The 12,438-nt window shown below is 34.3% G+C and overlaps 1 protein-coding gene and 1 non-coding gene across 2 annotated transcripts; one reads left to right on the top strand and one right to left on the bottom strand.

Moving 5' to 3' along the window:
• Nucleotides 1-4,943: 4,943 nt before the first annotated feature.
• Nucleotides 4,944-7,588, top strand: LOC117931344 (transcription factor TCP13). Its single transcript, XM_034852301.1, has 2 exons — nucleotides 4,944-5,259; nucleotides 5,849-7,588. The coding sequence occupies exon 2, from the start codon at nucleotides 5,992-5,994 to the stop codon at nucleotides 7,063-7,065; it is 1,074 nt and encodes a 357-aa protein (XP_034708192.1). The 5' UTR covers nucleotides 4,944-5,259; nucleotides 5,849-5,991; the 3' UTR covers nucleotides 7,066-7,588.
• A 2,482-nt stretch (nucleotides 7,589-10,070) lies between these two features.
• TRNAT-CGU lies at nucleotides 10,071-10,142 on the bottom strand. The gene has a single exon. It is a non-coding gene; the product is annotated as a tRNA-Thr (tRNA).
• Between the last annotated feature and the right edge of the window lie 2,296 nt (nucleotides 10,143-12,438).

Here is a 12,438-nt window from a genome sequence, read left to right as displayed (position 1 = left end):
CTCATCATCAATGAGCACTGCACTAACTGTTGAGGCAATGCTATGAAAGATGGAAAAGGATGATTTTTGCCATGATTCATTTTGAGCGTGAATCATCAAATGGCGAGAAAGCATCCTTTAATTTACAGTCATCAAGCTTGAAGGAATCCAGTTTTGGTAGTGGAAACTCTGAAGATTAATCCAGTTGGTCAAATTTAATTGATGGACTTAATGTAAACCATGTAATATTCAATCTCCCTGATATGAAGAACCCAACTTTGCTTGAAGATGACTACTCACAAACTGGGGCAGAATGATGCTAAAACATTGATATCTTGCTAAGGCAACAGAAATCTAAACCAAAACAATTGATTCTCAAATGAACTACCTATATGGCTTTCAAAAGACATATGGCTTTGGAACAAGTTAATCTGGCAACATAAACTTAATCAATTAGGTTGTGTGCACTATGTAGAAAGAAGGTTTTCTTAGTCTTCCTCTCCTTGTTGGTTTTGGAGTTGTTTATAGTTGGAGGGTAGTTTCTTACTAAAACCTTTTCTGAACTCCAATCCTTGGTCCTAAAAATTAATTCAAAATTTTGAACGGACTTCCGGCAGTTTGAGGCGGAGGACAAATTCTTATTCTCTTTGCTCTTATCTCTTTTGTGCAGATAGCAAGTCAATTGACCACCCATGAGTTGTCACTGGTGTTTTTCTCTCCTCTATTCCTGTATAAACCTGCAAAGCATAAGTATCTAAAGCCTACGATGACATAATTTCCCCCTTTAATGGGATCAAGATTACTTCACACACCACCTACTGATGCTTTCACCAATTTCTTTATGTCTTGGCATTTCACTCATGCAATCATGCCCGTGAATCTTCTTGTGCATATCTTTCCTCTTCTATAAATTTCCTCCCTGCTTTCGCCATCTGAATCCAACAGTTTGTCCTCACCATACGTACCAATACTCCCTGCTTCATCACACTATGATTAGATAAGACATGGCAAGAACTGTATCCCAAAACAACAAAAAAGAACTGTTATAGGAGATGACTTTCTCGAACTACATTTGATCAGCTAGAGATTTACAGTTTGTGGCAAGGTTGAAAAACATATGATATTTGGAGTCTGTGCTGTCCATTAATTAAACATGTGAAGCATTCGATGATAAGATTGAGATCTGTCCACCCAATGGGCCCCAAGGATGTACCTGGCAGCTTACTATCACCATCATGGAGTCGTATTATCATCGCTGGTCCCTTTCATCATCATGGACAATTTATGGCTGAGAGAGACTCAGCCTTCTGGCAAGGAAGGTTAGAAGAGATAACTATATGGAGAGAGAGAGATAGGATAAATCAAATGATGTATTGTTTTCTTAATCTCCTCATCTCTCCTATTCATGTGGTTACTCATCTAAGCCACCATGAAAAGGACAAAACCCCCCAGAAAAGGAGAAGAGGGTAAAATGAGGGATCGAAGCAGACATAAATGCACACAGTGAATAATACGAAGATGGCAGGGAAAGTGAACTGCACATCCACTCTGTCATGAAAATTAAAAGACAACTGAAATAATACTAAAGCTCTTTCCTTCTGTCATCTTCCTTATGACCCCTCTGCAGAGAGATAGGACTCTCTTCCATCCCTCGGGAGTCTCATGAGTAAACCGCGGATATATCAATTAAACATATAACACAATAAAAATTGTTTCTGCTATAGCTCTTCTTTTCAATGGTGCTTTTAAGTGGATTCTTTTGTGTGGATCTGTTATTTGTGTCTGTCCATAAGGGTACTCGATCGTCACTATTTTTACTGGATCCTTCGGGTAATTGCTTACCAAATAAGAGGGAGTAAGTGCAGAAATGTAGAATACACACAGCTAGGAGGCACGCGGGATCAATGCTTGTATGCATACCATCATGATGGCGGTGGTCTAAAAATCAGTGTTGATCATCTGATTAATTTTACTAAATTGCAGTCCACTTCTTAAAATGTTTTCCCACATCAATTTTTCTCATTTGATGATGATGGTGGTGCACACCATTTGATTCAACTCTTTGAGTAGTTCCCATGGTGTCACAAGCTTTGTCTTAAATGGATTAACTTAAATTTAACTTCTACTAATTTAAGAAGTTATTTGCATAACACAACATATACATGCAGTTAAGACATAGTTGTTAGTATATATAGCAGAAATAATAGTATTTTGTACATCTCCATGGAAGGCTACACAATTAAGCTATGCAAGTGGCCCGTATGGCTTCTAGTAAAAGTGCTTAATAATCAAAATCACCCAACAAAGTGAGGCGGGGCGAACATTCCTTTGGATCTGTTTATGGCATCAGCGAATGGAACTATGAACTGGGGAACCACCCCACCATATAAGCCACGCCATATCTAAACTGATGTGAGTTGGTATCAAGAGTTTGATATGATTTACCAGTTGAGATATAGAAGTTCCAAAGTCCTTAAATGGCACGAGTCCCTCATTTTGTAAAAGAGTATTGGTGCCAAATGAATGGGGTGGGGCACGGGCACCAGCTAACCAAAAGTGAAGCCGTCCTTTATTTTGTGGTGGGTATAGGTGATAACAGCATAGATTTAAGAAACCCACCCAACAGAGTAGAGCTGAGAGTAAAAGGACATTTGGGAGTAGTTTTCAGAGTGATTATGGAGCATGCATGCGTAGATAAATATTGCACAAAGTAGGGGCCATTTTCATGGAAGAGGTCGGTTTGGTGCGGCTCTACTATTCAAAAAGTGAGGGCGATTAATCAAAATGTGAGCAAAGACTTGTGTCTGGGATATGGGGACCATTTATTTGGCAATAATGGTACCCTTAGAATCAGTCAATCAGAACAGTGTAAACCGACCTTGAGATGCCCACCACTGCTTGTTTAGAGAGAAAGACAGGTGAAAACCGTACAGATTTCTCCTATCCAGCTTTCATCCTGCAAACAGCTAGCCATACCAAAGCCCCTCTCGCTCTTTCAAGTCTATCTCTGGAAGATATGTATTAAAGAACCATTAGCTAAAACACCAAGAACCCCTTATCTGTAACATACTGCTCATGAATATAGGTAACTGTGGGCATTAGGTTTCGGTACTTTCTCAATTTTTTCACAAGTAAAAAGCGATAAAGGCTTGGGAGTGTGGCGGTTTTTCCTGCACAACACAGAAGAGAAAAAGGGTAAAGGAATCCGAATTACTTGATCTATGAAATAATTAGGGTTCGAGTACGTATTAGGTCTTTTCTTGGTTCTGTTAAATTACATTTCCCTCTAGAATCTCTCCCCCCCCCCCCCCCCCTGGTTCCATGGAAAGTCCTCCTTTTTTTTTCTTTCTTGTCAAAGCAACAGAAAAAGTAGACTTAGGGTTTTCCATGTTCCACTATGTTACCTTTAAAAGACCAAATGAGCAGATTTTAGTCAGATGATGCTCATGCAATAGAGCCATAGGAAGATACATTTCTCTCTTTTATCCTTCATTTTATGCAATTCCTTCACTGGAGAGATGAACTCATTGTATTGATTGAATTGTTGAAGCGCTTTGTACGAAGGACAATTTTAACATGTGTCCACAAAGGCATCTCTCTCATTCTCTCAATACTGTTGATACAGCCCAGAGCTTTGGAGTTAGGCTAAGAGATGCTGGATCTGAAAAATCCACAATTTCATTTTTCATCAGTTAAACTACAAGGATGATTTAATCCTCGTCTCATTCTTTACATTGCCCTAAGAAAGACTTACTTTCCAGATCGTTGCTTGTATTGCAGGATGCATGAAAACTACACATAAGCAAATAGGGTGGGAAGCTTCTGATGAATGTATTCACTTCTTGGTTGTTTGTGTGTCCATCTAGAGAAGGCTTTTTCAGAGTAATGCAAGCATGTTGAAGTTGGAAGCTATCTACTTCCTTGCTGCTAAAGAGAAGACGTAATCATTTAAGAATGCCATTCAATAAACATAATATGTGATCCTTTTCATCGTTGGGAAAACAATTTTTTTTTTTTTTTTTTTGCATAATCTTTTTACTTTGATATGGTTTAATGATGTGAGTCAGAAAAAGGAGAAATTCCATTTCTGGGTTTTACCTGTTAGGACCAACTTGCTCCATGCAAGTCTCTCCGCAGGAAAGTAGTGTGGTCCTCTTTTGAATTTCTTCTTAGTGGATGTTTTAAAGATGACACAAATTGGTCCCTCATCTATGAGAGAGAGCCTCTCATTCTCCCAAGTAGCCATGTACACATCAACACGACAATGCTCTTAGACATAGACCACAACTTTCAGAACAAGGAATGGACTTACATATCTTAGATGATTTCTTTTTTGTCTCTGAAACTTCTCTCATCAGAAACCCTGATTGTGTATTATCTTCCATTCCTACATTTGATGATGATCCCTTTTTTTATCTTGCTAGACAGTTCTATCAATTTATTGATTAGGTGAAGTTATCTAACTTATAATACTTCACAAGGGTTTAAATGACTGATCAAATTAAGTCACAACTTCTGATCAAAAGTCACAATTAAATCATGGCTAGTCTCATGTAAGGTAAAATTAGTATAGATAACAAATAAGATATTGGGTAAAATAGATGCATTGAAACTTCAGCTGATAATGATTTCGTTTTCATGGTTTGCTTGCATGAACATTTTCTATGGCATGCGCGTGCATCAATTTGTTGACCCATGTGATGGGGATTCACTCACAATGCCTTTTGTAGTTGTCGATAAAGCATTGGTACCGCTTTTCAAAACGTTTTGAATGGTCCCCAGTTGAAATTATCTCACTTTGTGTTGAAGTGATATTAACTCACAAAAACATGTATATCCCCATGAAATAACACATCATACTGTGATATTGGTGGGGAAGGTTAAGACAAGTTATTCATCAGGGGCAGTGATGGCTAGCTGAATATGCGTGACGAGAAAATGATAAGATTTCGTCTAGCACATTTATCTGACAGATGCCGCGCATGACACGTGGTCACACATGTACCATTGCTTTTTCTTTATTTTTCCATGGAGCATGGTCCGTTGAATTCCAGCATCTTCTCTTTCTCAAACTGCACAACTTCTTCACTAAGTTTATTCTCTTCAGTGAAAGCAATTTCCAATCTTGAAACCTATACATAGCTTGGTTGAGTTCACAGCCAGATTTAGAAGGTGCATTCAAACAGTTGTGCAGTATATCTCTACCTTTCTTATCAGTTGACAATCAACGGCCTAATTAATCTGATCTGCTACCAGAAGCATAGAACTTTCAGTGTTCATGTAAGTTCACTTCATCATCCTAATTATCCATCCAATACAATCTATGCTTGTTTAACCTTTCTTCTTCACCAGTATATGATATCTCTTCTTCCATATTTAACAAGGTCATAGCATGTTAGTTCATTTATCTGATGTTCAGTTTCTAACCCTAAATTATCACATAGGTTGGCATCGATTCACTGTATGAATGTACTTTTCTGTAAACTACTTAAGCTTTCCAAAATGTCAAAGCTTAAGAATCATTGAATATAAATTTGAGAGCTATCAACCAATCCAACATCAATTTCTCTCTTGAATTAGTACTTACCTGGCTAATATTAACTATGCTTTGTTCAATCTTTTTCTTTAGATCTCCGTCCTAGTTTTGTACATGAAACTGATCATTAGGTATGCAAGGTGTGGTGCAATTAGTGTAATATTAACTATCTCTTTCTAGATCTCTCGATTTTTCTTACTTTATGAGAGGGGATCAACCTCCTATACTAGGTCTGACAAGTATGAAGTCGATTATGATTTACAGTAGTTAAAAAAAAACGTTCCTATTTATGTTTTCTATTTCTTTTTCTTATTTTCTATGATCACCAAGCAGATAGTCTTGAGAAATTGCATGAAGAAATCTCATGCAACAAAGTCCATTTGAAAGCATGGAAGAAGAATCTGAGTACCTTATGCTGGAAAAGGAAAATTTTCCATTATTTCATTTCATTATGCACCAATTATGAGTGATAGAAGATGACTACAAGTTCAAGAGAAGCAGATTTTTCAGCAAAACTGGAAGGCGATGAAAGTGATGCCAGGATCGCTAAGAATTCATCTACTTCAACACCATGGCTAAGGTTAAAGGATCCACGAATTGTGCGTGTGTCTCGTGCTTATGGAGGAAAAGACAGGCATAGCAAGGTTTGCACTGTAAGAGGATTGAGAGACAGGCGGGTGAGACTTTCTGTACCGACTGCTATTCAATTGTATGATCTTCAAGATAGGCTTGGGCTTAATCAGCCTAGCAAGGTTGTTGATTGGTTGCTTAATGCAGCTAAGCATGAAATCGATGAACTCCCTCCACTCCAAATGCCGCCTGGGAACTTTGTCCAAAGTCATCAACCAATGATAACTTCTCTTGAAGTAGGTGCCTCTCAATTCAACAAGGAAGAACTGAAGATCAGTAATGGTATTGATTGGGAAGATCCAAGTGGATTACCTAGATCAAGTTTTTGGGGCTCCAATGCATTTCTGAGGGCTAAGTCAAAGGAAGTTCCAAGAGAAAATGTCAATGAAAAAGTAAATTGGATGAAGAGGAATGAGGAAAAACAAGAAGGTATTGAAGGCCATGGTGGACAAGTTTCATCAAACATATTTCCTCCTAGAACCAATCAATCTTCCTTGCCAGGCTTGCTGAGCAGTTCCATGCCTTATGGTCCTTACTATCATTTGGAGCCTTCGAATCTTTCTCTTTCCACTTTAGGAAGCCATGGATTCACATCCCAAACAGAAGATCTCCACAACTTCAGTGTTGTACCCCTGCCATCTTCATTGTCCCTAACATCTGGTTCTCAAGTTTTGGTTTGTCCACCCGGAGCAACACAGTCCTATTTTCCTCCACATGTTCCCACTTCAATGGAGTTTGATCCAAGACAAATCAACCATTTTCAGTTGTTAAGCTCAAGTTCACAAAATATCTTGCCAAATGCTCTTACACCTCCTCTTTATTCCATAGGCCAACCTGTGAGACCCTTGCATTTGAGTATGGCTCATAAAATTCACCATTCTCAAAGCATCAATGGAAGTCATCCAAATAAGGACAGTTAATTCCATCTAATTTAATGACCCAAAAGCATGAGAGGTACAAGAAGGAGATTTTCTTTCAAGCAAATGCATTGTGGCTCAAACAAGGAATTCATGGAAGCTAAGAGGATGTAGTCTTCAATTGCACCAGTTAATTCTGATCAATCTACCTTACATTTGGAGCGGACAGTCTTTCTCCCCAGGTTCATAATCTTGCTCGAGGTGAGCAGACTAGAAATGAATTAATTCGCCAAATTTGTATTGCACTGTAGAATCTTTGTTGCTGTGTAAATTATTGATACTGGTAAGATATTATCATTGTGTGCAGAAATCACATATATATTTTGATTCAGCATATTAAAAATGTGACCGAAAATTGAAGAAAATGCTTGAAAACATGATTTATTTTCAATGTTGCGTCTCGGATTTGGTTACTGCACGTTTAGTTTGACAAATACATTGTGGAAAAGACAAAATCGTTTATTTTTTTCTGAACTTTTGTAATCATGATTTGTAAATTCTAATAATGTCATATGCTATTTTGATATCTCTTGTTTCTCATCTTTCTGTATATATAGATATGCTTACTTACAATGTCATGAGATATTTAACCCAATGGACCAGTTCATGCTCTCTCTCAATCCGCTCACCTGTGTTCAATTTTGTAATTCAAGAGCCTAGAAAAGAACTGATTCAGAAGGACAGCTCAAACTTTCTCCCTTTATGAAGACCACATGAAGAACCCTCTTACATAGACATGGAAGGTTCAACCCTAGAAAAGTGTCCTTAGCTTCTGAGAAAGAAAAAATGCAGGAAGAAGAAAGATATGCTTTAGTGAGTAAGACAGATGAGAGACTGTAGCAGTGTCAACATTGCACCAGATCCAGCAAAATAATTGAAAGAAAAAATAGCAGGCGGTATGGGAGTGGGTTTAAAGAACCCTTCCAAATTGAAGGTGACACCCAGTGAAAAGATAGTTTGTGGTCCTCAATACAAATAATTGAAAAAAAAAAAAAAATTGAACAAGAAAGGAAGGAAGAAGGAAGAAAACAGAATGAAGAGGAATAGGGTTTTGGAGCTAGCTGAGGCCTTTTTGGTCTGTGGAAGAGAAGGGACCACAAGCTATGTATGAGGTTACCCTTTGGTTATTTCGTCTCTCCACCATAATCAGATGGCCTAACAAGTCAAATAACCAGTTGGGTTTTCTCATGCTAATTTATTGTGCCTAGCAGTCCAAACCAAGGGTTGCAGTCAGTGGGAGTGGAGCTATCTGGAGAAGAAAACGACTGGTGTGTAGAGAAGCAGCTTTACAAAGGAAGAAATTAATTATTGCATGATTCAGAGACTACTGAGGAAACAGAAAAAAAAATGGATCTATGCCAGAATTATTTGGGATCAGCCTTGTATGTCAATTGGGAGTCTTAAAGATTAGAGAAATGATCCTAATCAGAGATTTATAAACAGATTTTTTGTCCGAGAGAGAGAGAGAGAGAGAATGGAAATTTTGATGATTTTGACAAATTGTTCATGATCTCCCCCATATTTATGAAAAGAGAAGGTCCTGAACTACATGGGAAGTTTGGTTCTTATTTGATATAGAATGAGGAAGAGGTCAAGTATAGATGGAGAATTCGGTTAAATGTATGTGGGCTAGACAACTGAGCAAGATCTGAAGATGGTAGGAACCCTAATTCGAGGCAATAATTATAAGCCTACTTAATTGATTTAATATGACCGTTTGGTTGATGCAAATGGACCAAGCAAGTACTATGGAGAAAGCTTGTCTATTTAGTATTTAGTGACTAGCTAAAATTGTGGTCGGTAGTTTAAACTGCTCAATGTCTCATCAGTTTCACATATTTAAAGCATGTATGGACATGAGCACTTCCATTAGTTGACATTATATATGTTGAGGATCTCTTAATTAAGGAGACATTTGGATAATTTCATATATTTTCGTTTTCAAAAACATGAGACAAATTAGTTTTTCTACGAGAGTTTCTCTTTCAAAAGAAATTCGTTCATATTACACTAGCAGGAGGAGTTCACTATTTATAAAGCATTAAAAACTTCTTTTTATAGCTAATATAGGATTTTATAGACCAACCCCTATATGAGCATTACTCACTTTGAATCAAAACAATTATGATCATTTTAAAATATATTTACATAATTAAAAGAGGATTATACTACGCAAAAAGCCCCAAAAATGTATATCCCGACTTAGCCGAATATATGTTTGATCTCATATAAGTAAAGGCACAAACAAATTATCATCAAATCACTATTTGGTTTATTAAAAATTCAAAACTTAGAGAAAACGTAAAGGAAGGAAATTGAAACAAAATAATAATAATAATAATAATAATAATAATTAACTAGGAGTTTGATGTAGTGGGCCAATCCAAAATAGGTTCACAACAGCCAAAATATGTTTGATGTGGTAGTTCATATTACACTATCAGAAGGAGTTCACTATTTATAAAGCATTAAAAACTTCTTTTTATAACTAATATAGGATTTTATAGACCAACCCCGGTATGGGCATTACTCACTTTGAATCAAAACCATTATGATCATTTTAAAATGTATTTACATAATTAAAAGAGGGTTATACTATGCAGAAAGCATCAAAAATGTCTATCCCGACTTAGCCAATATATGTTTGATCTCATATAAATAATGGCACAAACAAATGATCATCAAATCACTATTTGGTTTATTAAAAATTCAAAACTTAGAGAAAACGCAAAGGAAGGAAATTGAAACAAAATAATAATAATAATTAATTATCATGAGAACAGAATTGTAAGTCATATGCAGTTGTGAACCTATTTTGGATTGGCCCACTACATCAAACTCCTAGTTAATTAATGTGGGATCAGGCTTAGTTCTAAGGCCCAATTCAATCGGGCCTAGCATGGCCTTAGCTGGGCTTGAATTGGCGGACCCAATAGAATCCTGGAGTTTGCTCCACCCAACGTAGTAAAAATCATAACTTTCAGAGAAAATATAAATGGGAAAATGGAAGCTCCCGGCGAGGATCGAACTCGCGACCTTTCGCTTACGAAGCGAACGCACTACCACTATGCTACGGAAGCAATATTATGTTGCAAAAATACTATTTTTATATAAATAATATTTAATTGCAATACAAAAATAAGAGGTGTTATTCTTGCCTCAAGGACTCTCAAGGCCCATCCTTTTTCATCACTAATTCAATGATTTAATAAATATGTCATCTACTATAAATCCCGGTAAATTATTCCTTCATCGATATTGTGATAATTGTGACATCTCATAACTCTATTATCTATTATCAATTGCAACAGGCAATTATTAATGAGGTTAACCATGATTAACATCTAAGAAATAAGATCTTCTCTATCAATAGATCTTGATCCTTTACAAATATTACATATAATATCATTTAAGATGATGTAAATAAGATTATTACGTAGAAATTGGTTGCATAAGATATATAGTAACTTTTGGAATGTGTTAATAATAGTATAATTTAAAAAGTTCTTCTGTCTTTAAGCTGTTTAGCGAACATAATATTGGATAACGAACTCATTTTTTTTAAAATAAAAAATCATCTTAGTGTGATCATATTGTTATAAATTGATATCAAACAATGACATTGATATTTGATTAAGAAATTTGAATAAATTAAAATAAAATAACAATATTTGATTAGAAGTCAATTTATAATTACTTTATAATGATTTTTTTTTTGTTTGTTTATACAAGAGGATATTAAAATATTAAGGAAAAAGTAATTATTGAATATGTAAATAAAATATAAAAATAATAGTTTAAAACTTTCAAATCTTTCAAGTGATTTAATATCTTTTTATATAGTTTTATAGATTTCAATCTTTCAAATCTTTCGTCGTCTAATCCTATAAAGAGTTGTACTTTTAAAATTTGGATATTCTTAACTTCTCCCACCATAGCTAATTTATTTTGTTTTTTTTCAACTTCAAGACCACCTTCTAGAAACAAACAAATAGTTTCTAGAACAAACATAAAAGACCATCTTCAAATCTGGATGATTCCCAAAACATCCTCTAAAGTAGTTTATAATAAAGGAACTTTTGAATTCCGTTCAGATTATCATATCAAAATGGTAGAAGAAATATTTCAAACAAATATTTTAAAATTAGAAGTGTTTGTCCCATAAAAGATTAGATGGGAAGATATTGAGGTTCCTAAAGTCTGAAAATTATCAGATGTTGTTTCAGTTAAAGTTCTCATTTCTATGAAACTTGCTAATATCATTAAACATGAAAATGACTAAGTAGAAATAATATTTCCTTCTATAAATATAAAGATAAAGATTGGAGAGTTATCTAAACCATCATAAAGAGGGAAACCTAGAAAGGGTGGAATTGCAACACAAAAATTGAAAATGGTTTAAATTTTACATCAACAAAAAAAAAAAAAAAAAAAAAAAAAATCAATTTTCTCTAGTTTTTTATTTTTTATTTTCAACATTTAACTTTTATGATACCCAACCTCAAGTATTGCCCAAAAAACTTTTCACTTAAAAAATAAATCAAATCACAAAAATTATTTAATTAAAATAAGAAATAGATCCAAAGTAAATCCACAAAATTCCAAAATCAAAATTTAATCACATACTTCCATTTTTTTTTTCTGTCTCATAACCTATTTACTCCTAAAAAATAAAATAAAATTAAAGCCTCTAAATTTCTATGAATCCTTATTTAAAAAACAAAAATAACAAATAAAACCATAAATGAATTTATTATAAATTTTTAAATTTAATTTCTTACAAAACCTAGCTATCCAAATAAATAAACTACTATCAATTTCAAGGAAATATCCCCATTTAAGATTTCAAAATATAACTCACACTTATTTAAACATTTATTAAATCAAAAACTCTAACTAATTTATATATATATATAAATTAAAGTTTGAAATTGTTAGTTTAAACTTAATACTTATTTTTTAATAACTTAACTTAACTTTAAGTTAAATTATACTTAAGTTATTAACTTAAAACTTATTACTTAATTCTTACTTTTAGTATTAAGATTATTTGATAAAATTAATATAAAATTTATTCTAAATCATCAAATTGACAAATTTATCATTGTAAATTATAATTAAGGTGAAGGAGATTGAATAACAATGAAGGTCATCGAGTACTAAAAGAGATCATGAAGGTAATTAAAGAAAATGAGAATAAAAAGGTAAAATGAAAATATGAACTTAAAAATAAGTTAACCGTATTTATTTTTTACTTTAAGTCATACCATTATTATTAATTTTCAAATGTCTTTTTAGCGCAAAACCAAAATTTAATACTTAACAATAATCAATCTTATTAGTGTCAAACTTAAACACATTATAACATTAATTAAA

The sequence above is a fragment of the Vitis riparia genome, chromosome 14, assembly GCF_004353265.1.
Source record: "Vitis riparia cultivar Riparia Gloire de Montpellier isolate 1030 chromosome 14, EGFV_Vit.rip_1.0, whole genome shotgun sequence".
NCBI lineage: Eukaryota > Viridiplantae > Streptophyta > Magnoliopsida > Vitales > Vitaceae > Vitis > Vitis riparia.
Note: the sequence above shows the minus strand (reverse complement) of the source record. Positions and strands in the feature narration are given on the sequence as shown.

Excerpts from the sequence above, each read along its gene's own strand:
- LOC117931344 (XM_034852301.1), top strand. The coding sequence starts at position 5,992 with ATGACTACAAGTTCAAGAGAAGCAGATTTTTCAGCAAAACTGGAAGGC.